Source organism: Papio anubis, chromosome 13 (genome assembly GCF_008728515.1).
Source record: "Papio anubis isolate 15944 chromosome 13, Panubis1.0, whole genome shotgun sequence".
Lineage (NCBI taxonomy): Eukaryota > Metazoa > Chordata > Mammalia > Primates > Cercopithecidae > Papio > Papio anubis.
Genome location: NC_044988.1, coordinates 63,510,492 through 63,535,533, shown reverse-complemented (window position 1 = coordinate 63,535,533; position 25,042 = coordinate 63,510,492). Strand labels below are relative to the sequence as shown.

General features: G+C 45.4%; 2 protein-coding genes across 9 annotated transcripts in view; both read right to left on the bottom strand.

The window, feature by feature from the left end:
* The window catches only part of RUSC2 (RUN and SH3 domain containing 2), a 72,117-nt gene extending 71,415 nt beyond the window's left edge, over positions 1–702 (bottom strand). For 2 of the 3 annotated variants that reach the window (XM_021927406.2, XM_017949751.3), the window contains exon 1: positions 347–648. The gene's annotated coding sequence lies outside the window, so the exon portion shown is untranslated. Of the gene's footprint in view, positions 1–346 lie in introns of all 3 variants that reach the window. The other variant, XM_021927407.2, reaches the window with a different exon arrangement.
* An 8,331-nt stretch (positions 703–9,033) lies between these two features.
* Positions 9,034–25,042, bottom strand: part of LOC101001603 (phospholipid-transporting ATPase FetA-like) — a 111,681-nt gene continuing 95,672 nt past the window's right edge. For 4 of the 6 annotated variants that reach the window (XM_009188560.2, XM_009188563.2, XM_009188562.2 and 1 more), the window contains 11 exons: positions 21,841–22,005; positions 21,215–21,326; positions 19,585–19,690; positions 19,052–19,199; positions 18,313–18,496; positions 16,188–16,411; positions 14,153–14,236; positions 12,127–12,372; positions 11,819–11,957; positions 10,196–10,326; positions 9,034–10,098 (listed from right to left, as the gene is read on the bottom strand). In XM_009188560.2, coding sequence (XP_009186824.1) covers positions 9,907–10,098; positions 10,196–10,326; positions 11,819–11,957; positions 12,127–12,372; positions 14,153–14,236; positions 16,188–16,411; positions 18,313–18,496; positions 19,052–19,199; positions 19,585–19,690; positions 21,215–21,326; positions 21,841–22,005 — 1,731 coding nt within the window. In that variant the 3' untranslated portion in view covers positions 9,034–9,906. Of the gene's footprint in view, positions 10,099–10,195; positions 10,327–11,818; positions 11,958–12,126; positions 12,373–14,152; positions 14,237–16,187; positions 16,412–18,312; positions 18,497–19,051; positions 19,200–19,584; positions 19,691–21,214; positions 21,327–21,840; positions 22,006–25,042 lie in introns of those variants that run through there. The other 2 variants (XM_009188565.2, XM_009188570.3) reach the window with 2 other exon arrangements.

Genomic DNA, 25,042 nt, shown 5'->3' with positions numbered 1-25,042 from the left:
AGTTTTGTGGGGGAGGGTGTCCCCAAGGGGCCAATTTGAGAAGACGGTTGGGGATGCATCCGGGGTAGCGCCTAAAGGGACGGTGGGTGGTGGGTGTTTGAAGGTCCCGTGGACGCAGGTCTGAAGGGTCAGGAGAAGGCCGAGGGTCAGAAGGGCTGGGGACGAGGTCTGTCCAGGGGGTCGGGGCGGACGCAGAGGGCGGGTGCAGCCGAGGGGGAAGGGCTGAAGGGAAGGGCGGGCGCTGAGAGCACATAGGTGGGCAGACAGGCCCTCCCCTAAGGGAGTCCTTGGAACGCGGGGCAGTGGGTCTGTGGGACCCTGCTCGCCTCCGGAGAGGCGTTCCTACCTCGTTTCTCGCCTCAGCCTCGTCCTTCCGCGCCGGTGGCGGCAGCGGCAGCGGCGGCGGCGGCGGCGGCGGCGGCGTGTCGCGCCCTCCAGGGGTCGCGTTGCAGGCTAGAGGCGCCGGCGGCCCCTCCCTCCGGGCGGGTTGGAAACGCCGGCCCCTGTCGGCCTGGCGCGATGGTCCGATCTGGATTGCCCTCAGACCGCCCCTCCGGGCGGCGAGTTGGTTCGGTCCGCCCGGCCTAAGGTGCTCGCCCCCTCCCTGGCTCCCGCAGCGATGGGCGAAGCCGAGTCACGCGCAGAGCTTTCCCGCTAGGGGAGCGGCGAGGCTTCCGCCGTGGCCCCGCCTTCTGCAGCCCGCGCCCGCCCCCGCGGGGTGGTGCCTGGCGACGCGCGGCTCTCGAGTACTGAAACCCAGGGAAACCTAGGGCGCGGGTCCGCGGGCCTCCATGGCCGATGGGTGTGGGCGCCCAGCTTCGCCTGAGGCGGCGGTTCTCAACGTTGGCTTTCCTAGTAGAACCTAGTGTGGAAACTAACCAAACAACGACAAACGGAGGCCTGACTTCACACGACCGACTCAGAACCACTGGAGTAGAGTGGGGTGGGGTGAGGTGGGGTTGGCCTCCCGTGCATAGCCAGGGTTCGGAAGCCCTGCTGAAACATAGAACCCATGCGCCCCCTGCCCTTCATGGCCGGATGTGTGTGTGACTCTTGCTGTTTACAGCCAGAGGAGGATGGGGCAGGCAATCCTGCAAATGTTATGGGAAACCCACTGTATTAGTCCGTTCTCACATTGCTATGAAGAAATACTACGAAGGAAAGAGGTTTGACTCACAGTTCCGCATTGTTGGGGAGGCCTCAGGAAGCTTACAATCATGGCAGAAGGCAAAGGAGAAGTAGCCATCTTTTTCACAGGGTGGCAGGACAGAGCGAGTGCAAGCAAGGGAAATGCCAGACGCTTATAAAATCATCAGATCTTGTGAGACTCACTCACTATCACGAGAAGGGCACGGGGGAAACCAGCCCCATGATCCAATTACCTCCACCTGGTCCTGACCTTGATACATGGGGATTATAGGGATTACAATTCAAGATGAGATTTTGGGTGGGGACACAGCCAAACTCTTACAGGTAGTTAGGCATGAGCGGGGCGGGAGAGGGTTCTCCCCTGCTACCCACTAGGGATGTCGGGTGATGGTTCTGAGGCAGGACAATAGGGACTGGAGGCAGGGAACCTAAGACTGGTTCACGCCAACTTCCTGGAACTAAATTGAAAGGAAAACCCTAACTTTCCACACCTTAGTAACAAAACCCCCCACCTTTTCTGCCCAGCAGATGGGAAATTGGCTATCTGCAACCAATTAGACTGATTGTAGGCGAGTCTAACTTTGCGTGGAAGTATAACTTTGTAACTTCACCCTAGCCTCTGATTGGTTGGTTTTTGAAACCAATCAGATGTTTGCACAGGGATGTGACCTTTGTAACTTCACTTCAGCCTCTGCTTGGCTGCTTTCTGCAACCAAGCAGACTGATTGTGAGCTACCACTTCATTTACATGAGGTGAGCATGAAGTGGCCAATGGAAAACTTCTAGCGGGTATTTGGACCCAGGAAGATTGTTTCCTGGCCCTTGAGCCGCTGCTTGCGCTGCTCCCACACTTTGGAGTGTGCTTTCGTTTTCAATAAATCCCTGCTTTCCTTCTTCTGTTGCTTCATTCTTTCTTTGCTGGGCGTTTTGTCCAATTCTTTGTTCAAAACGCCAAGAACTTGGACAACTTGCAGTCAGACCCTCTACCGGTGACAATTCCATAATTATCTCATTGCTGCTTTAAAAAGGATAATTCGGCAGCACAGGAAGAGGCCATTTCTTGATGGTCCACACCTGTTAACATCAAAATGCTAATTGAATGCAGGCCTCAGGGAGAACCAACTTTCCGGGCATGCGTGTTAAGAGACAAAAATGGTAACGTATGATCTTCTGGGGGCACCCTCCACCGGAATAGGGGAAAGAAAGCACTGCGCATTCGGGAAGTCCACTCTAAGGAAAGAATCATGGGAAAGAGGCGAGCCTGTAAAAGTCCCAGGATCACGGTTAGGCACTTGACCTCTCTTTAACCTTCACGTGCCCGCTTGGGTCTCTTCCAAGCGCACTTTCTTTCCTGTTCTAAGGCCTTTTTAAATAAACTTCCTTTCCTACTCTGGAACTTGCCTTGGTCTCTTTTTCGGATTTATGCCCCACAGTTGAATTCTTCCTTCTAATGAAGCAAGGACCAAAGTTGCTACAGACCCATAAGGATAGGCTGCAGGTAACTTGGGGTAACTCACATCTCTTCCACCACTAACAAAACCATATCACCCATTGAGAAGACTGTTCGGCTGGACGCAGTGCCTCACGCCTATAATCCCAGCACTTTGGGAGGCTGAGGCGGGCGGATCACTTGAGGTCAGGAGTTCGAGACCACTAACATGGTAAAACCCCGTTTCTACTCAAAATACAAAAATTAGCCCCGTGTGGTGGTGCATGCCCGTAATCCCAGCTACTCGGGAAGCTGAGGCAGGAGAATCACTTGAACCCGGGGGATGGAGGTTGCAGTGAGCCGAGATTGCGCCATTGCACTCCAGCCTAGGCAACAGAGCGAGACTCTGTCTCCAAAAAAAAAAAAAAAAAAGAAGAAGAAGAAGACTGTTCTAGGTTCCATATTCACTGAAAGAGAGACGGGGGTCACAGTCAAGGAAGCAGATAAATGTCAGGATGTATAGTGCATCTTTAGGCTTCACAGAAGTAGTGTGAATTGAATATTGAAGAATGAGTGGGAGTTAAGGGAGAATTAGCATGTGCAAACGAACTGAGGGGCAAAAAGACCGATGTAATTGAGAAGTGTGGGAGGCAATGGAGAGAGTTGAGGAGAGCCTGTCAGGGTTTGGTGATGAAGGGCCTATGACAACTAAGGAATTGGGAGAGACACAAGGGCTTTATTGCAGAGGCAGGAATGACAAGATCAAATATGAATGTTAGAAATAAAGTTCTGAGGGCTTAAATAAGGGTGACGTGGAGAGGGCTAGCATTGCCAGTGGGGAACCAGTGAGGAATCGCGTGCTTGTACAGTGTGATCCTCCAGTTAAATAGTCTGGGTTGGGGACTTAAGCCAAACCAGGCCAATTAGAATTACTTCTCTGAGAATTTGGAATTGGGAGACAAAGAGCTACATATCTGCTCAGACTTAAATTGGACTTAAGGGTAATTTGGGAGCTATGCGGTAGCTATCTTCTACTTGCCCATTTGGCCTGAGCAGCATTGAAAACCAGTTTGCTGAGAAGGAAGATCAACTGGTTGCACATAGAGAAGCAAGTCTAGACACAAAGAGACTACTCCCTAGGTTCTTGGGACCTTCCAGCAGCTGGTTCCACTTCTTTCTGAGGCCCAGCTGGATTCCTTCCCCAGGATCATGATGCATCCTTGTATCCATTCATAGGAATCTCATTGTTCCTTCAGCTACTGTGGGTTACTTCCTGTTGTTTATATTAAAGAGTAACTTTCAAAAAGGTAAAATAATGAGCCTTATGCAAGTATTTTTATTTTTTATTTTTTGAGACAGGTTCTCTGTTACCTGGCTGGAGTGCAGTGGTGCAATCATGGCTCACTGCAGCCTCGACTTCCCGGGTTTCAGTGATCCTCCCACCTCAGCCTCCAGAGTAGCTGGGACTACAGGTATTTTTTGCATTTTTGGTAGAGACAGGGTTTTGCCATGTTGCCCAGGCTGATCTTGAGCTCCTGAGCTCAAGCAATCCACCTGCCACCACCTCCTAAAGTGCTGGGATTACAGACATGAGCCACTGCACCTGGCAGAGCCTTATACAAATATACAATGAACATATTTCAAATGTTTTATTAAACTAATGAGGGAACCAGTAAGATATTAAAACCAGTTCAAATGAAGATTTGACTTAGAAATGTCTGTTCTCTAATGGACAAAATTCATTTGCATCACCCAGAACAGGAATCATTTGCATTGTTATGGGCAGAAAATCTTTTCCATTATTTATTATCAGTATTCTGAAGTTAATTTCTAACTCCAATGAGTTAGAAAATAGCTTACTTGTAAAATAGGAACCTAGTCAAAGGAAGTCAAAGCCTCTCACCACTAATATAATCAAATAATTCCCAAGGATCCTTAACAGCACCCAACATTCCATTAAAAGGACACCCATTTCAAAGTATTTCTTAAGTTTTCCAGAAACTTGCAAATCAAAGAATATACAAAAACACAGGGACATAAGAAAGGGACATGATGCTGGCCGGGCACGGTGTCTCACACCTGGAATCCCAGCACTTTGGGGGGCCAAGGCAGGCAAATCACCTGAGGTCAGGAGTTCAAGACCAGCCTGGCCAACGTGGTGAAACCCCATCTCTACTAAAAATACAAAAATTAGGTTGGGCATGCTGGTGGGTGCCTGTAATCCCAGCTACTCAGGAGGCTGAGGCAGGAGAATCACTTGAACCCGGGAGGTGGAGGTTGCAGTGAGCCGAGATCGCACTGTTGCACTCCAGCCTGGGCAACAAGAGTATAACTCCATCTCAAAAACAAACAAACGAAGAGGCTGGGTGCTGTGGCTCATGCGTGTGACCCCAGCACTTTGGGAGGCAGAGATGGGCGGATCACCTGAGGTCAGGAGTTCAAAACCAGCCTGACCAACATGGTGAAACCCCCTCTCTACTAAAAATACAAAATTAGCCAGGCATGGTGGCACATGCCTGTAATCCCAGGTACTTGGGAGGCTGAGGCAGGAGAATTGCTTGAACCTGGGAGGTGGTGGTTGCAGTGAACTGAGATCACACCATTGCACTCCAATCTGGGCAACAAGAGCGAAACTCTGTCTCAGAAAACAAAAAACAAAGCAAGCAAGCATGATGCCTTAGGGAAACTCAAGTAGTATGGGCACAGTTAAGCATGGGCAAAGTGTAGGAGGGAGGCAGCAGCAAGATTAAGAAGGGCCTTGTATGTATGTTTGGGAGTTTGGATTTTATTTTCTTGAGATGGAGTCTCACTCTGTCACCCCACGTGGAGTGCAGTGGTGTGATCTCGGCTCACTGCAACCTCTGCCTCCCGGGTTCAAGTGATTCTCCTGTCTCAGCCTCCTGAGTAGCTGGGATTACAGGTGCCCACCACCACACCTAGTTAATTTTGGATTTTTAGTAGAGACGGGGTTTCACCATGTTGGCCAGGCTGGTCTTGGACTTCTGACCTCAGGTGATCTACCTGCCTCAGCCTCCCAAAGTGCTGGGATTACAGGCATAAGCCACCGCACCTGGCTGAGTTTGGATTGTATTCTGAAGGCTGTTGGCACTATTATTTCATGCAGGGGAGTGATGTGAACAGATCTGAGCTTTAGAAATTTCACTGTAGTAGGAGTGTGGATATTGAATTACAGGAAGGTAAAGAGACCAGTTAGGAGATTGATAATTATTATGAGAACTGAGAGAGTCTGAATTAAGGCAGTGGCTGAAGGCTTAGATAAGAGGAGATAGAGTCAAGGATGATTTAGGGTATAGAAATCTGTAGAATTTAGTGATTAATTGAATATGTCATGGGGGTGGGTGGGATAAGGTAAAGCAAATAGTCTTGAATGACTCCCAGGATCCTCCAAATGATGTGTATTTTCCAAAATGCTTTGCATGAATCTTAGAAGATTTGGTAGACGATTTGGAGCTGGAATCACGGGGATATGTTGGGGCCAGGACAGTGTTCCTTCTTCATTTCTTTGGGGCACCATGAACTGCGCCCATAGAAGAACTGCGCCAAACTTAATAAATGCCTGTTCTGACTGCTCCACCAACCGGTCATTCCCATCTTTCCCTCTCCTTAGGCCTCCCTATTCCCTGAGACACAACAATATTGTAATCAGGCCAATTAATAACCCCAAATGGCCTCTAAATGTTCAAGTGAAAGGAAGAGTCACATATCTCTCACTTGAAATAAAAAGTCAGAAACGACTAAGATTATTGAGGAAGGCATGTCGAAAGCCAAGACAGGCTGAAAGTCAGGCCTCTTACACCAGTTAGCCAAGCTGTGAATGCAAAGGAAAAGTTCGTGAAGGAAATTAAAAGTGCTATTACAGTGAACACACGAATAAGAAAGCAAAACAGCGTTATTGCAGATACAGAGAAGGTTTGCGTGGTCTGTATAGAAGCTGAAACCAGCCACAATATTCCCTTAAGCCAAAACCTAATCCAGAGCAAGGCCCTAACTCTCTTCAATTCTATGAAGGCTGGGGAGGAAATTACAGAAGAAAAGTTGGATGCCAACAGAGGTTGGTTCATGAAGTTTACAGAAAGAAGTCATCTCTATAACATAAAAGTACAAGGTGAAGAAACAAGTGCTGATGCGAAATGTACTTAGTGAATGGTCCTTTTTAGTGGCAACCAGTACTTGTCACTTTAAGTTTCACTTTAATAGTTAAAGTGATTTAATGAAATAATTTTTTAAAACTTCAACCTTTACAATTATGCTTTTCCTTATCTTTCAGCTTGGCTGTTGCACGTGGCCAGGTTCAGTGGGCTTTGTAGATGTCTGTTTTTCTACTTACCTCTCCTCCCTCCCTTAGCTTCCTAATTCTTTTTTCTCCGGGGCTTGAGCAGGACAGGAGAGAGAAGACATGAAGAAGGTCTTTACTTGACTAATACAGTCATAAACTAATTTTAAGGCTTGGCAGATAAGTTAGGCATGGCGGCTCATGCCTGTAATCCCAGCATTTTGGGAGTCTGAGGTGGGTGAATCACCTGAGGTCAGGAATTTGAGACCAGCCTGGCCGACATGGTGAAACCCCATCTCTACTAAAAATACAAAAATTAGCCAGGTGTGGTGGTATATGCCTGTAATCCCAGCTACTCAGGAGGCCAAGGCACAAGAATTGCTTGAACCCAGGAGGCAGAGGTTGCAGTGGGCTGAGATTGTACCACTGCACTCCAGCCTGGGTGACAGAGTGAGACTCTATCTCCAAAAAAAATAATAATCAATCAATAAATAATCTAGGTGCTAGCATTTTGGTGGTTGATGGGAATAAAAAAGTGACACAAAATTCTTGTCTTCAAGATTATTCATGGCCTAGCAGAGAAGACAGAGAATTAAGACATAATCAAAATGAGCATGTGAGTGATAATATAGTCAAATATTGGGACAGGAAAATAAGAGAAAGATACAAGGTGCTCTCATGCAAGGAGGAGGCATCCAACTCAGAATTGGAGGTTGTGTTCTCAGGAAAGGCTCCTAAATGAAGTGGCGCAAGCTAAGAATTAAGAGCAGACATTATCTAGACAAAGGAAAGAGGGAGAAAAACCTCAACAAACAGGACAGGTGTAATGAATCACACTGAGGAATTAGGAAAAGCTCCTGGAAGAGACAATGCCTAATCTGAGCTATTTTTAAAAAGTTGAGGTGAACTTCACATAACATAAAATCAACCATTTAAAAATGTATAATTCAGTGGCAATTACTTCATTGACAGTATTGTTCAGCCATCACTGTCTAGTTCCAACTAACCTGAGTTTTGAAGGGTGACGAGGGGTTCACTAGATGAAAAGGGTTGTGGGGGAAAGCACTTTAATATATGAGAACGGTGTGTTTGATGACATGAAGACCAGAAATATCATGACTGGAGTGCATGCAGATGGGGGAGTGGTGGAAGACAAGGCTAGAGAGGGCCCAAGAGTAAAATGTCCAAATTTTAACTAGATCCAGAAGGCATGAGATTTCCTTAAAGGATGCTAAACTGAGGCTTGACATGATCAAATTTGCCTTTCATAAAGATTACTCTTGAAATAATATTGTTGATGCTTTAGAAAGGGGAGAACCAAGGAGGCTGAGGCAGGAAAATCTCTTGAACCCAGGAGGCGGAGGTTGCGGTGAGCTGAGATTGCCGCCACTGCACTACAGCCTGGGCAACAAGAGCAAAACTCAGTCTCCAAAAAAAGAAAAAAAAAAGAAAACAAAGGGGAGAACCAGGGAGATGAGTTGGGAGATTTTATGCTATAATCTAGATATGAGGTGATAAAATTTGAGCAAGGTCAATGGTAGTAATAATGGAGGAAACGGAAAACAACAAATAATAAGGATGAAGAATTTATATGTCTTGACTGACTTGACACCGAGCTAGAGGAAGAGGTATGGGATGATTCTCATCGTCTGGGCTCGGGTAACTCAGACGGTAGTGGTGGCATCCTGGAGTAAAACTGGGAGGGAAAATGATTAGTACAGGTTGAGTGTAAGTTTCTGGAGGTGTGACAAAGTGAAAGGTCTGGGAGCCAGTTTAATATATGGATCTGGACCTTAGCAGGGAGATCTGGGCTAGAGACTGTGAATCTTCTTTCTGCGGGTAAATGAAGTCGAGAGTTTGGATGAAGTCACCCAGGAAAAGGGTACAGAGAAAGATAAGCAAAGAACCTAAGAAACAATACTTAACGTATGCAAAGAGGATAGAGTCATATTGGTAAAAGATGTGATCATAGTGAGGCCAAATTAGAGTTTAGCAAGAGGGGGCAGAAAAGTGAAGTAGAGCTGAAAAAGGAGAAAAAGAAGAGGGGAAAGGGGAAGTATTGGTCTAATTTGAAGGGGGAGGTTGATGAGAGTCTGGACCAAAGGTATTGCTCAGATTATATTTTTGTCACTGGGGTCCCAATAGACCATACAAATCTCTCTGCTCCAAAATAAGCAATTTATTGTTCCAACTCTAAACTCCTTAGAAACAATTTTTCCAAGTACATACAATTTCTTCTCAAAATAATTTTATGGAATAAGGACATATGCTCACCAATTATGGCTTACGTCCCCTCAAGAAAAGAATATTTAAAATCTCCTGCAGTATCCCTTTCTCAGTTCTGAGGCCTGAGCAGGTATCAGTTCTTGAGTCAGAGAAGTCACAGCGGGCAGAAGGGAAAACCTTGAATTGTCCTATCCAGGCAGGAGCCACCTTCATTTCTTTTTATTTATGGTCCAGAAACCCTCTTTCAGCTTTTTAAGACCAATTCCTCACAGCTGCCTCTTTCTTTTGCTACCCAACGCCAACAAAAGACTTACTCTGAATCTCCCAGATAAATCTGAGAACGATGCCTAGATGGGGATATGTTCGTGTAGGGCCCTGGGAAGGTTATGCTTGCTCTGAGTATAGGAGATAGGGCCCAGAGTAAAATCCTTTTTAGTCCAATCATCCTTTCCCTTCCCCATACTGTCCCTTGTCACCCCCTACCTCTACATATGCTTATGCTTGTCTGGATTAAAACTTGCAAGAGATGGTGGGAGGCAGGCCTGAGGTTACTTTTTTTGTTTTTCTTTTTTTCCTTTTTCTTTTTCTATTGAAATGCTGCAACTCTGGCAGACATCTGGGGGCTCTTTCCTCACCTCTCCTTGCCTTACCTGGGCATAGCCTTCTGGACAATTAGGAGGCTTAGTCCCTAGTGAGAATGAAGGAGCAGGTTTATGCTGGCTTCCCAGGGACTCTAATTCTTCCTAAGTTGCATGAATACGAGGGAGGAAGAGCACTGATTGCCTCCTTTGGAATTTCCCTAGGGCCTCTATCTTTTTGAAAAAAGGGTGTTTTTCTTGGACATCCTGGACTTCATTGTCTGGCCAGAAGTGATGAGGGCCCCAAAGCCATGTTTATGGGAGAATGCATAGGCAGAACGTCGAGTGCTTGAGTGTTTCAGTTTGGTCCGGACTGGGGACTGCCGTGGAAGTCTCCTGCACTCTTGAATTCTGTCAAAAACCTATAGCCAGAGCATGGGGGATAGGGTTTTCATTCACAGAGGCAAAGGCAAAAGAAGGCCATGAATTATATCTGGGTAGATTTTCTGTTCCACTCACCTTGTCTACGCTGATAGGCCAGAATAGTGGTTTAAGAAATTGGTACCCAATCACAGGCAACATACAGAGGACCACGCTGAGGATAATGCTCAGAAGCATTTGTGGCTGGTTTAGAGCATTCCTGACCACACCTGTAAACAGTGAGCCAGGAGGGGGAAGGCTGAAACAGAGCCTGGAGGACAGGGGTGGGACCAGGGGTAGGAGTTACCAGCCAGAACGTAGACACTTCTCTAGTCCAAAGAAGGAAGTTATTGATTTGGAGTTAGTTTAGGCTCCTGAGAAATAATATAAACACAAAAGAATTGCAGTTGGGTCCTTTGTGCAGCCAAAGTCACTGTGAATTCATGCACCTCTCTCTCCCTCTACAGGCAGGGCAGGGTAGGGCAGGATAGGAGAGCAGGGGTAGGTTATGAGGGAATCCTAGAGCACTGGCCTGCATCCAAAAATGGGAAAGAAAGCTTTGGAGGAGGAAAAAACAAACAAATAAAAATAAAAAAGGTAAAAAAATTTAAAAAAGAAGGCCGGGCGCGGTGGCTCACGCCTGTAATCCCAGCACTTTGGGAGGCCGAGACGGGTGGATCACGAGGTCAGGAGATCGAGACCATCCTGGCTAACACGGTGAAACCCCGTCTCTACTAAAAAATACAAAAAACTAGCCGGGCGAGGTGGCGGGCGCCTATAGTCCCAGCTACTCGGGAGGCTGAGGCAGGAGAAAGGCGTGAACCCGGGAGGCGGAGCTTGCAGCGAGCTGAGATCCGGCCACTGCACTCCAGCCTGGGCGACAGAGCCAGGCTCCGTCTCAAAAAAAAAAAAAAAAAAAAAAAAAAAAAATTTAAAAAAGAAAAGGTTTGAAGGAGAAAAATGAGTTAGTGGCCTGACAAAAGGTGAGAGACAGCCAGGTGTGGTGGCTCACGCTTGTAATCCCAGCACTTTGGGAGTCCCAGGTGGGCAGATTGCTTGAAGCCAGGAGTTTGAGGCCAGCCTGGCCAACATGGCAAAAGCACATCTCTACCAAAAATACAAAAAATTTAGCAGCGCATGGTGGTGCACGACTGTAGTCCCAGCTAGTGGGGAGGCTGAGGCACAAGAATCACTTAAACCCGGGAGGCAGAGGTTGCAGTGAGCCAAGACTGCACCACTGCACTCCAGCAGGGTGACAGAGATAGAGGAACAGAATCTCAAAAAGTTAAAAATAAAAACAAAAAGATGGGAGCCAACTATGTCTACATATCTACTCTCTGTATTTTGTCTTCAGCAGAATGGAGATGAGAGAGAGGGAAAAATTTTGGGAGACAATAAAGCAATATGCCACAGCATAAAGGACTTTGAACTGGAACCAAGAAGCCTAGATGTGAGTCCTTTAATTCAAAAACACCCCTCCAGGGTCTAAAATGACTCTAGAAATTGTTGCTGATAAAGCGCAAATCTCATAAGACATTTGAAAATACCTTGGAAACTCGAATAAGGTAACTTATTTCCCTAGCTACATTTTGAGCCCTTTTAGGACAGAGACCATGTCTTATTTATATCTCTACCCTAGCACATAGTAATGGCTTCTTGGTAAACATTTATTAAATAAATATACCTGGTTCCCCACCCTGTGCCCACTGGGCAGGGCCTTACCTAGGAATTGGAAGACGTCAGGGAATGCTAGGCACAAGCCATCACTGTACAGGAGGAACGACATGCAAAAGTAGAAACCCAGGCTACCCCAGATGATGACATGGCTTATCATTGTCCAGTAGGTTGTCTTCAGGACGATCTGAAAAGTACCCTCTTATGGGACCTGTAATCTGGGACCTGTCAGCTACCTCCCTCCTCCAATTATGTAATGAAGGTTGCTCCCTTCCCACACTCCCTCCCTCTATTCCTCCCACTCTTTCAGAGAGACCCCCACCCAATCCCCTTACCCCCACCACCACTGGCCACACCTGTATTGTGACCACCCAGATCAAGGAGGTCTGCACCACCAGGGAGAAGGACTGGTAGTCGGAGATGTCCTTCCCATCATTTCGTTCTGCATTGTAAAGAGTCCCCATGGGGACAAAGAACAACACGAAGGAACTATAGATCCCATGCATTAAACACTTCACAAATTCCTTTTTGTTGAAATAGAGGTTGTGCTGGCCTGGCTCATACAGCTCTGGGAAAAGAAGGCTCCATGTCTCATTCACATCCTGGAAGCACCAGAGGGTAAGGAGGGAGGCTCAGGGTCTCTCCATAGACGGTCCCATCTTCATCAGAGGAGAGGCTTCTCCCCTCACCAGGTCTACTGCCAGGCTGCCTAGGAGCTTCCTTATGGATTACTTAAGAAGTGGAACCAGAGAACACAGCAGTGACCACAGACCCTTCCTGAAGTCCTACTCTCTAGGCAAGGATCTGGGTAGTGTTTGGGAGAAGGTCAGGATGATGGGAAGGACTTGGAGGGAGTTAGAATTGGGGGCAACTAGGCTTGTGGGTAGCTGGGAGGGAGGACTGGAGCTTGAGATGGGGGAGGCAGCTGGGACATAAGTCCCAGGTGTAAGTGTTCTTTCAGTTGAATATATATATATATATATATATATATATATATATATATACACACTTTTTTTTTTTTTTTGAGATGGAGTCTTGCTCTATCACCCAGTCTGGAGTGCAGTGGCACCATCTTGGCTTACTGCAACCTCCACTTCTCAGGTTCAAGCAATTCTCTTGCCTCAGCCTCCTGAGTAGCTGAGATTACAGGCGCCCGCCACCACACCTGGCTAATTTTTATATTTTTAGTAGAAACGGGGTTTTGCCATGTTGGCCAGCTGGTCTCAAACTCCTGACCTCAAGTGATCCGCCTGCCTCGGCCTCCCAAAGTGCTGGGGTTACAAGTGTGAGCCACTGTGCCCCGGGCATAGTTGAATATTTTTTATGTCAAAAGTCAATGTGGGAGAAAGGGACATTAATGGAGACCAGTTAGTCTTTTAGAGGTATTCTTGTTCTGTGATGTGGCTCCCACTCCCATAGCTACTGGTGAACTGAAGGTGAAAAAAATTACTCTAAATGGATGACATTAGATCATCTTCATCTCCAAGCTTTGTATCCAAAGTTTCAGATTTAGGAGATGAAGATGGCTTCAGAGATGGATCCCTAGAATTAGGCCACTGAAGCTGGATGGACTGTTGAGTAATACAACCCATCCCTCTTGTTGTTCTGAGGTTAGCAGTTACTTCCTGGAGAATTTCCTTTAGAGCTGTTTCCCATGGAGACCAAGAGCCATGATCCCATGATGTCCTATTTCAGCTACTTTATTCCTTTTTGGAGACTCATTTTCTACTTCACGTGCCCAGGACTAGAGGTTGGGGCAGAAGACAAGGGAGAGGTGGGGTAGCAGGACCCTCAATGCCCAGGGAATTTCTGACAGGGACAGATGGTATCCCTTAGTCTGGCTCCTTATGATACAAACTATCACACCCATACTCCCATGCCTGGCCTTCAGGACTCCCACCCAGGCCTTCCTGCATTGGCTTGCTCATCCTCATTCTCCCTGAAGGAGTCTCTCTTTTTTGAAGTCCCATACGTTACCCAGTCCTATCCCAGTAATTCTATTTTCATTTCTTTATTTTTTCAATTCATATTCTGCTTATGTTACTCAATTTTTTCCTTATTTTTTCCATGTATATTTTAATTACTTTTATATATACTCAATTTACTGTACAGCACAATTTCCATGTTTCTCTCTACAAAGACAAAATTGATACAGGAAAACTTGGCGTTCTAAAACTGAGGATTATTCTCTGTTGAGGAGGATTTTTTACTTTATCTCATGATACCTATCTAGGTGATGAGCTCCTTTCCCCGCTCTGGAAATTATTCCCTTTACACTGGATTTTGTAGAGCCCAGCTCCTGCTGTATTCTTCATTCTTAGGGATATTCCTCAAGGGCCCAGGGGCTTCAACTCTGACCAGGAGCTTGCTGCTGGATCTTACCTGATCAAACAGACTCATGCCCAGGACAGGGAGGGAAGTGTAGACCAGATTGTAGCACGTGATAAACCAGGTCTCATAAACTGTCTGGAAGAATACCAAGGAGATTTCACAGGCTCCTCTCTTCTCTACAGTCCCAGCTCCACCTTCCAGGTCCAAGATAGCCACCTTTATCCCTTGACCCCTGCCCCCCGCCCCACCCCCCACCACCACATTAACCTACTGCAGGAGAAACCTGACTGAGATTGTTGACTCCAGTCTCTACTTGATCCTACTTGTTAGAACCCTGAGTCCTAGGATAGAGTAAGGCCACACCAAGCTTTTAAGGTGGATCCGGACCAATCCCACCATAACCTATACAGCCCCTCACTGCACGGGAAGGACCCAGAGTGATTGCTAGTGATGCTAGCTGTACCCCTGCACTCTTAGGCATGTAAACCTTTGTACTTTTTTTTTTTTTTTTTTTTTTTTTTTTTGAGATGGAGTCTTGCTCTGTCACCCAGGTTGGAGTGCAGTGGTGTAATCTTGGCTCACTGCAGCCTCTGCCTCCTGGGTTCAAGCAATTCTCCTGCCTCAGCCTCCTGAGTAGCTGGGACTACAGGCGCCCGCCACCACACCCAGCTAATTTTTGTATTTTTTGTAGAGACAGGGTTTTACCATGTTGCCCATGCTGGTCTCGAACTCCTGACCTCAGGTGATCCACCTGCCTCGGCCTCCCAAAGTGTTGGAATTACAGGCGTGAGCCACTTTGCCCAGTCTTTGGACTCTTTACTTGCTTAGTGGCATTCAGTGGCTTTTGTAGCACTGCATACCTCCTAATATTGGCAAGCAGAATAGACCCAATGACCCTTCCCAAGCTGAGTGCTCCACCCTGGGGCCTAGAGAGGGCTTTTTCTCTATTAGCCACAAGAGGTCAGCAGCAACACATGCATACACATACACCTCCCACAAAGCAGACTGGCTTTGCTAGGGCTTGGGCGAATTCAAATGTGCTATTTGCTGACTGGCCTGTTATTCCTGGAGTCAATGGCAACAAAAGTAGGGCTCCCAAGATAATTGTTTCTGAGGGTGTTTCTCTTGGGAATCCTTGAGATGTTTCTGAAAAACTTCTCATAGGAAAAGGGACTCCTCTTAGAACATCAAAATCCAGGCGTCGCTTCTCCCCACTAAGGTGGGGGAGGTTTCACATTCAAATGTGGAATTAATTCATCAAAGTAACAATTGTGTGTGTGTTGGGGTCAGGAGTACAGGCAGTCTGAGTGGGGAAGGAGAAGCAAAGGGAAGCTGTATTTCCAAGTATGGCTACAGGTGAACACGTCGTATCTGGCCTATCTGGCATGACCCAGAGCTGAGATCCTTGAGGCTTAGCCTGTTCCAAAAAGATGACTTTGGATGCTAAGAAAACTCCAAGGTCCAGGAATTTGTTCCCATTACATATGTTTGGAAATTCTAAGTCTCAACATCAGTGAAAACAGCTTAAAGGAAAGTTTAAGCCAGGTGGCTTATGCCTGTAATCCTAGGACTCTGGGAGGCTGAGGCAGGCAGATCACTCGAGCCCAGGAGTTCAAGACCACCTTGGGCAACATGGTGAAACCTCATTTCTACCAAAACGACAAAAAATTAGGGTGTCGTGGTGCACACCTGTAGTCCCAGCTACTCGGGAGGCTGAGGTAGGAGAATCATCTGAGCCCAGGAAGTCGAGGCTGCAGTGGGCCATGTTCATGCCACTGCACTCCAGCCTGAGCAACAGAGCAAGACCTTGTCTCAACATAAGTAGATACATAAATAAAAAGGAAGTTTAAAAGTAGAAGTCAAGCCCAAATCAGAGCCAGGCCAGAACAGTTATGGCTTGGAAATCTAAGGTTTGTGTAGGTTTAGGAGATGGAATCAGCATGCGGTGAAGGGCTTCATGAATGGATGGCAGCATGTCATGCATTCATTGGTCTCTAGAGGCGAAAAAAGATCGGAGCTAGCTGAAGTGAGAGATGACTACAGAAAACCCAGTTGACCAGAGTGGAGATTGCCACTGATCACCTACCTGTGCGGAGAATCCATTAAAGAAGGCATACCAGAAGTGCACCAGGGTGAAGGTGAAGTTCTTATAAAAGAAGTAGCTGAGAAACTTGCACATGCGATTATAAGACCAGCGGCCATGGACCAAGAGTAGACGCTGAAGATACTGGAACTGGGAGAAGGCGAAGTCACTGTTGAGCATGGCCTGCACTCCCTCCTGGCCACTGATGCCAACCCCAATGTGGGCAGCTGCAATAAAATCCCAGAAACTTCTCAGACAGAAAGCTTGTTTGCTGGGCTCCCAGCCTGGAAAGTGTAAAGGGAAAGCTGAGATGATGTTGTACAAACCCCTTTATTTTACATTTGGAAAATGCTTTTAGGCTCAGTGCAAACTGTCTCTTACCTAGTGGAGTCTTTTCTCCTTAGTGGATTGCCCCTCCCTCACAAACTGGAAAACAGCTCCCTTTTCTGCACCTTTTTGTTTTGTTTTTACAGAGACACCATCTCCCTGTGTTGCCCAAGCTGGTCTCAAACTCCTGGACTCAGGCGATCCTCTCACCTCAGCCTCCCAAAGTGTTGGGACTACAGGTGTGAGCCACTGTGCTAGCCCCGTCTTCTGTAGTTTGTTTTGGACACTGCCACTCTAGAATGCCTGGCATGGCCAGTACTAGAAGCTGTCCTGAATGCTCTTTGCCACTACTCTAGCCTTCTGGGCTCTTTCCTACTGTCCAGATACTGAAGTTAAAATTTCTTGTTGTTTCTGGAACCCACTTAATTCAAGATGCAGGGTGGATGCCAATCTAATACAGTATTTAATTACCTAAGTTTACCTAAGGGGCTAAAATCTAACTGTATGTGATGTACATACTTTGTTAGTGAGAAACAAGTTCTTCAGGAGGCCTAAGGTGACTTTTTCTGGATAAAGCAATTATTATATTTGATGGAAGAGAAAGACTGAAGTTCCTAAAAGTTGTAATTAGTTTGTGGTAGTTTGCCATTTTTCTGGCATATACCAAATTCACTGGTCTGGAATACGCCTACTGCACTGCTTGATGGGATAATTCAAACCTCTAAACTCCTAAATATCCCTAGGGTCTAGAAACTGGGGAAGAGAGCAAGAATACTTCCTAGTATTAAAGCTGAAGCTGGAATATCTGCTAGAGTTCCTTGTAAGGGCAGAGAAGTTGGACTAGAGGACCTCTAGATTTGTCCATATCTCACAGACCTACATGTTGCTGGAGGCTGGTAGGTCAACATTCACCTGAAATTGAAACCAGTAAATTTGGCCAGGTGTGGTGGCTCATGCCTGTGATCCTAGCACTTTGAAACTGAGATGGTGGGAATCATTTGAGGCCAGAAGTTTGAGACCAGCCTGGGAAAAATAGTGAGGCCTCACCTCTACTAATAATTAAAAGATAGCTGGGCATGGTGGTGTGTGCCTGTAGTCCCAGCTACTCAGGAGGTGGAGGCAGGGGGATTGCTTGAGATCAGGAGTTCAAGGCTGCAGTGAGTTATGATCATGCCACTGCACTCCAGCCTGGGTGACAGAGCAAGACCTTGTCTCAAAACAAAACAAAACAAAACAAAACAAACCCTAGTAAATGTCAGCCATTTGCTTCTACTGGTCCAAAGTGATCAATAAGTCACCTATTCTCCTCCAGCCAGGGGAGCAGGGCAAGCTCTTGGGAACATAGACTTGGGAAAGAAAAGATCTCTGAATTGGGCATCACAGCCTACAGCCTTCAAAAAAGAAACAGACTATGACTCCTGCCCAGGGGTCCTTTCTGTGGACCTTGAGTCATCTCAGAAAGAAGGTGTAGTAGTTGCACAGCCTGTTCTGTGAATGTAAGCATGTGTTCTTGTGGGAGCCATGTGTATCTGTGTGTGTGCTTACACTCATAGTGTAAATGCATGAATTTGAATGTGTGTGCATACCTGTGGATATGGGCTGATGCCTGCATGTATCAATAAATGGGAGTGCAGGGATAGAGGAGTATGAATGGAGTTGCAAAACTGTATAAATGTGTAACACATATGAGAGGCAGGAGTGTGAGCCAGCAACAGGGTACCACTCAGATCAGTTTTGCCCATGGAGGAAGGAAGGGGCAAGCCCATGGCTGGAAGCTAACTGTCCCCCTCCCCTCACATGCCTTTGATCATGCTGACGTCATTGGCCCCATCCCCGATGGCCAGTGTCACCACCTTCTTGTACCTCTTCATCAGCTCTACCACCTGGGCCTTCTGAAGGGGTGTCATCCGGCAGCAGATCACCCCCTTGCACATGCACGCTGTTCGCAGCAGTTCCAACTCCAGGTTCCCTTCTAGAGCATAGGCCTGTAGCACCAGGACACACTCACTCTTCAGGTTGCCCAAAAAAGCTCTCAGAGTATGACCTTCCCAAATGGTTCCCTTTCCCTCCACACCCTCCTGTCCTTCACAGGGCAGGCATAGCTGCTTCCAAGGCACTCCACCCCCAAGGGAGGCCAAGCCCCCAAGTCAGTTCTAGGCATCCTCACATCTGACTCAGCCTCCAATGGGAAACTAGTCGGGACCTCTCATTGGGCCAAATCTGTTGATGGGGCTAAGAGCTCAAGTGACTTCTTGGGGGACCTGTTTCTGCTTGCTTCCCTCTTCCCTTAAGTGACAGGCCACATCAATAGAGAAGAATTTGAATTTGGATAAGGAAGAAATATGCCCTTCTCTTTCCTTATTTACTTCTTCCTAGAGAAGCCTAGGGAAAGGAGTCTTTCAGGCAAGGGCACCTGAAGGGAAGGGGAATAGGGTGACTCATGGAAGAGGAAAGGGAGTCTTGAAATTTCCCTGAAGTGTTGGACCTAGGAAGAGGGTTCCTTGGAAGAAGACAATAGAGTGTAGCTCTGTGTTGCCCACCAGACTGTAGCCATTGATGATCAAGCCATAGTTGCCATTGGCCACCTCCTCGGGTATTTCAAAAGGCAGTTTGGGCTTCGTGGTGAGGTAAATGTTTATGGGGTCTGAATCCAGGAGAGACTCAGGTTTCATCTTGTTCCTTGCTGTCCTGAAAGCAAAGAGTAGTGGTCAGAGCCTGACCTGAAGTCTCAGAATTTAGGAGGGAAAATGTGTCCCCAGATGAAAGTGGGCAAAGGGGATACAGGAACTCTGCAAAGCACCAGCCAAGACCTCAGACTTGACAGCCTCTCAAGACCTGCCACTGCCATAGGTCCCTGACCGTCCACATGCTACACTTCTCCATCCCCCATATTCCAGCCCCATTTAGCCCAAATGCTGCTTTACAAAATTTTTTCAAATATTTTAGTTTTTTTTTTTTTCCCTCCTCCATGTCTCATCTGTTCCTTCTGGTGGTGTGGGAGCCACACTAAGGGAAGAGATAGGTGGGAAATTTTGGGTCCAGAGACTGGCTGTGGCTAATACCCCATCTATACCTGAGTTCTTTCCGAATAGTCTCATCATCCCTGCCTTCCACGATGAACACCTCATCCATTTCATCCTCAAATAGATTACAGGAATAGGCAATGTTCACAGCAGTCTCTGTAGTGAAGGGGGAGCACAAGTCTCATTTTGGCTGGTGTTTAAGACAGGGACAGGATCTTCATAATGTACACGTACACAGGCTCTAATATTGGGCTGCAGAGCCCATTCATTCACATTTGCCATGGATACAATCAAAGTGCATTTTTTTTTTTTTTTTTTGAGACGGAGTCTCGCTCTGTCGCCCAGGCTAGAGTGCAGTGGCCGGATCTCAGCTCACTGCAAGCTCCGCCTCCCGGGTTTACGCCATTCTCCTGCCTCAGCCTCCCAAGTAGCTGGGATTACAGGCGCCCACCACCTCGCCCGGCTAGTTTTTTCTATTTTTTAGTAGAGACGGGGTTTCACCGGGTTAGCCAGGATGGTCTCGATCTCCTGACCTCGTGATCCGCCCGTCTCGGCCTCCCAAAGTGCTGGGATTACAGGCTTGAGCCACCGCGCCCGGCCCAAAGTGCATTTTTAAAGAATCAGTGGAGATCATGTTCAAACATCCACAGATGATTGTCTACCTGTACAGACTTATGGGTTACTTATCAATAACTATGGTCATTCTGGCCTTCTCTAGAAAGCCTTACCCTATTTCTTAGAACAATTTCAGTCTTTATCTACCTCTCCAGGCAATCCGGATGTGTTTCTTTGAACAGCACTGTGCCCATCTCTATGCTAGATTTTATGCCCCCATAAAAGAGTCTGGAATTTGGAATAAATTCATACTAAGAAAAAAATCAAGCCCTGAATCCTGGCTACACGTGGTATCAGAATTCAGAGGAGAGATTGCAATTGTCACAGAAAATTTCTTGAAGGAAGTCCTTGGAGGATGAATAAGACTTGAAGGAAAAGGCATTTTAAGTGGGGAAACAACCCAAACCAAGACCTTAGAGTAGGAATTGGTTTCTTTGAGGGGCATATTTAAGATAATGGTAACATTAGGATGCAGATAAGGATGTGAAGAGCAATAGATTATCAAAGTTTTGAAGGCCAGATAGAGGAGTTCAACCTTTACAACATGGAGTCACTGTAGGTCCCTGAACAGAGGAGTAACATCATAAAATTAGTATATTTGAGGAAGATTAAACTGATGGTTGTATGTTGGCTGTACTGAAATTAATAAGGGCAAGAGACAGAGAGATGAGTTCAGAAGTTTGTGTTAAGTACAGCCAAAGAAAATAGGTTGAACTGGGAGGGTAACATAGGAGGATTTTCAGACAAATTTGTGGAATATAGTAGGAGAGTGATTCTATGGGACAATAGGGTACAGTCAAAAACAATTTTAAAGTTTAGCTTGTGAGTTCCTGGGTGACAGGTCATGTCTGATTGATTCATCTGTCTTCAATGACTAATATATCATCTGGCATAAAGTATATGCTCAGCAAATTGTATAAAAGATTGAGAATAAAGGTGTCCTCTAAGGACTTGATTTGACTTACAAGATACTTGTCAAAAAATGGCTAAGAAAAAAAGGAAAGAGGAAGAAAAGAAATGGCTAAGGTGGATAGGGAAGAGGATCAGTCAGTCTAGGGGTTTTACCTTGCTTATCTCCAGTTAAAACCCATAGTCTAATTTTGGCTTTGTTCAGGATGATGATTGTCTCAGGTACTCCATCTTGTAGCTTGTCTTCTATGGCTGTGACCCCTAACAGCTTTGAAAAGATGTATCAGTGAATGAGGAAAAGGGTAAGAGGCTTTTCCCCTTTTATTAAAAATAATTAATTATTTTTAATTTAGTGCTACCCAACGACTGAACTGGCACCTCAGTACTCTAGTGAGCCGGCTCTGTCCTGGAGTGAGGATCTCAGTGGTATAAAAATCAGCACATTCTGCCTCACAACACACACAACTTTTCAACTAGATTACTTAGCTTCTGTGAACAGCTTTGGAATTAGAAACACTGCCAGAAAGATTAAAAATTACAACCAGTGCATTCTTCCATTATGGATTGAGAAGGTCCAGGATATACTGAATCAGCTGGGAGTCCAGTATCCAGCCTCCCTGGCACAAAGCTATGGGGCTCGCCTGCCAAGACTTCCTATCTTTCTTCCCAGAGACAGCCTGCATCTGTCAATCCTCTGGGAGCCACTTTCAGAGCCCTTGCTCAGTCTGCTGACTGCCAGGCCCCATCACTGCCCCCAGTCTATCCCTGGCTTCCTCACTAACCATCAAGTCTTTTTCGACTTCTTCATAGATACTTGATAATCTGCTTTCCCGATTCTCCAAAGACAAGCAGGCTTCATTATGCCTCTTGCTCCAGTCCTGAAAGAATGCTTCATCCAACTCTCGGTAGGCCACCATTAGGGTGCGAAGGCCTTCACTGGCATAATCCTGGAAGACATACACGTGTGTGCGCTGAGTGGGCCTGGGCTGGGTTAAGGCTGAGTTAAGGGAGCGGCAGACCGACCCCACAGGCTTCATTTGCCTGCAAAATAGGGTTTAATAATTAGTAACATGGGGCTAGTTCCTAGCCTAAGCAGAAAGCAACTGATGTGCTTTTTCAGCAAAACGTCCCAAAGATGGGGGCCAGCATAGCTGGAAGGTTGATAGTAATTCTGAAGGATAGAAGGTTCTAGCTTTTACTTGTGGTTAGGTAATTTGCTGTGTGACTCTGGGAAAAACCAAGTCTAGATCTCTTACTTGTAAAATTGGGATGATAATGTACCCTCTACAGAGAGGATAATGATGACTATGATATGAGAATGAAGGGAATAATAAAGTAAAAAGAAGCAGTTATAAAAAATAATCAAAGGTGTTACTAGTTTTTACAAGCACACATTCACTTCCATTTTCCTCTCTCCCTTCCTTCCTCAAATATTCATTGGGCATCTTACACAGCACATACTTGTGTATTTGTCTATAGTTGGTTGGTTCAGTTGATTAACCATAGCCGGCATGTTAATGAGGGCACCACTGAAATGCTCTTTGGGTGAGTTAGCATCGTTTTGCTCCTTAGCCACTGACATACCCTAACTAACCATAGCTAACCATCTTGCAGGAATAAACTCTTGGTCATAGGAGGGCTGGGTGAGAGTGTGGGTGGTTTAGGGGAGAATTCATATCCATCTGAGGGTGGGTTAGAAACAGATTTTGAATATCGAGAACTGCACATGACAACAATTCTACACGATCATTGCTATAGTGAGTGGCAAACTAATTCACTTTGGCATTATAAGAGCAAGAGAAACAGAATTTACTCTCAGTTCCCTGTGTAACGCCGAAGTGTTTGATGCTAGCTGTCAGGTGAAATTAACATAAGACAATATATGGATGGAATGTCATCTCTTAAACCTCTATGATGTTGGCAGTCTAGGAAGCCCCAGAAAAGATTTCAGGAGAGTTTCTAAGAAGGAAGTAACAGTGGCAGAAACTAATTTTGTATAGGACACAGATAAAATAACTTGACAAGCTTAACAATACAATGACAATTTCATTAATCCATTCAACAAATAATTTTGTGGTATGTGTTAACATTATCTTTTATCCCTACTTGTGTGTTTTTTCTCTTAGAGCTGGTATGAGGCAAACTAGGGCCTGGGAGCCAAATCTTGCCCGCTACCTGTATGTGCATGACCTGTTTGCTGATCCCTGTCTCAGAGGGCCTGGAGTTCTGCTTTTGCGTGAGTGGGTTGTTAGAGCTTGACTCTTACAGATTTGCCATCAGTGGTGAATACACTGTAGTATAGTCAGGCTTCACTGTAAGTGTCTGTTGAGGATGGTAAGCAGGAAGCATGTCAAAAGATCTGAAACAGTTTTCTGGCTTCCTTTAAGGCTAGTCTGTGGAAATGCTTTCAGAAAAGGTACCCTAATTCACATGTTCTGAAAGGTTAAAAGATAAAAGTCTAGTCCATAAAAAATACTATGGCCTCTGGGAACCAGTATAAGGCATAAGAGCTGTCTTGTGTGGGACATTTCACTGACTTAAAAAAAAAAAAAACTTGAGATATAATTCATATATTATAAATTTCATCCTTTTAAAGTATACAAGTCAATGGCCTTTTAAAAGTCTATTCACAAAATTTGTGCACCCATTACTAATGTGTAATTTCAGAATATTTTAATTATCCCAAGCTGAAACCCTGTATCCATTAGCAGTCATTCCCCATTCCATTTTCCCCTAGCCCTATGATGGCCACTAATTTACTTTCTGATTCTATAGATTTGCCTAATCTGGACATTTCATATACATGGAATCTTTGTGGCCTTTTGTGACTGGCTTCTTCACACAGCATAATGTTTTCAAGGTTCATCTCTGCTGTAGCATTTATCAGTACTTCACTCGTTTTTATTGCCAAATAACATTCCATTGTACAGATAAACCACATTTTATTTATCCAATCATCTGTTGATGGACATTAGGGTTGTTTCACTTTTTTGGCCATTATGAACAATGCAGCTTAGAATATTTGGGTACACTTTTTTTTTAATTTTTAATTTTTGTGGGTACATAGTAGGTGTATATATTTATGGGAAATATGCGATATTTTGATACAGGCATATAATCATCACATCAGGGTAAATGGGGTATCTATCACCTCAAGCATTTATCGTTTGTGTTACAAACAATCCAATTATACTCTTTTAGTTACTTAAAAATGTACAATTAAATTATTAACTATAGTCACCCTGTTGTGCCACCAAATACTAGATCTTATTCATTCTTTCTATTTTTCAATACCCATTTGCCATCCTCACTTCCCTCCCTCTGCCCCACTACTCTTCCCAGCCTCTGGGTAACCATCATTCTACTCTCTGTCTCCATGAGTTCAATTGTTTTAATTTTTAGCTCCAACTAATTAAGAACATGCAAAGTTCACCTTTCTGTGCCTGGCTTATTTCACTTATTAATAACATAATGATCTCCAGTTCCATCCATGTTGTTGCAAATGACAGGATCTCATTCTTTTTTTATAACTGAATAGCACTCCTTGTGTATATGTGTCACATTTTCTTTATTCATTTGTCTGTTGATGGACACTTAACTTTTTGCCTCCAAATCTTGGCTATTGTGAATATTGCTGCAATAAACATGGAAGTGACAATATCTATTCAATACACTGGTTTCCTTTCTTTTGGGTATATACCTAGCAGTGGGATTTCTAGATCATATGGTAGCTCTATTTTCAGTTTTTTAAGGAAACTCCAAACTGTTCTCCATAGTGTCTGTACTAATTTACATTCCCAACAGCAGTGTACAAAGGTTCTCTTTTATCCATATCCTAGCTAACATTTGTTATTGCCTGTCTTTTGGCAATAACATTTTAAAGCCATTTTAACTGGGGTGAGATGATATTTCATTGTAATTTTGATTTGCATTTCTGTGATGATCAATGATGTTGAGCACCTTTTTATATGCCTGTTTATTATT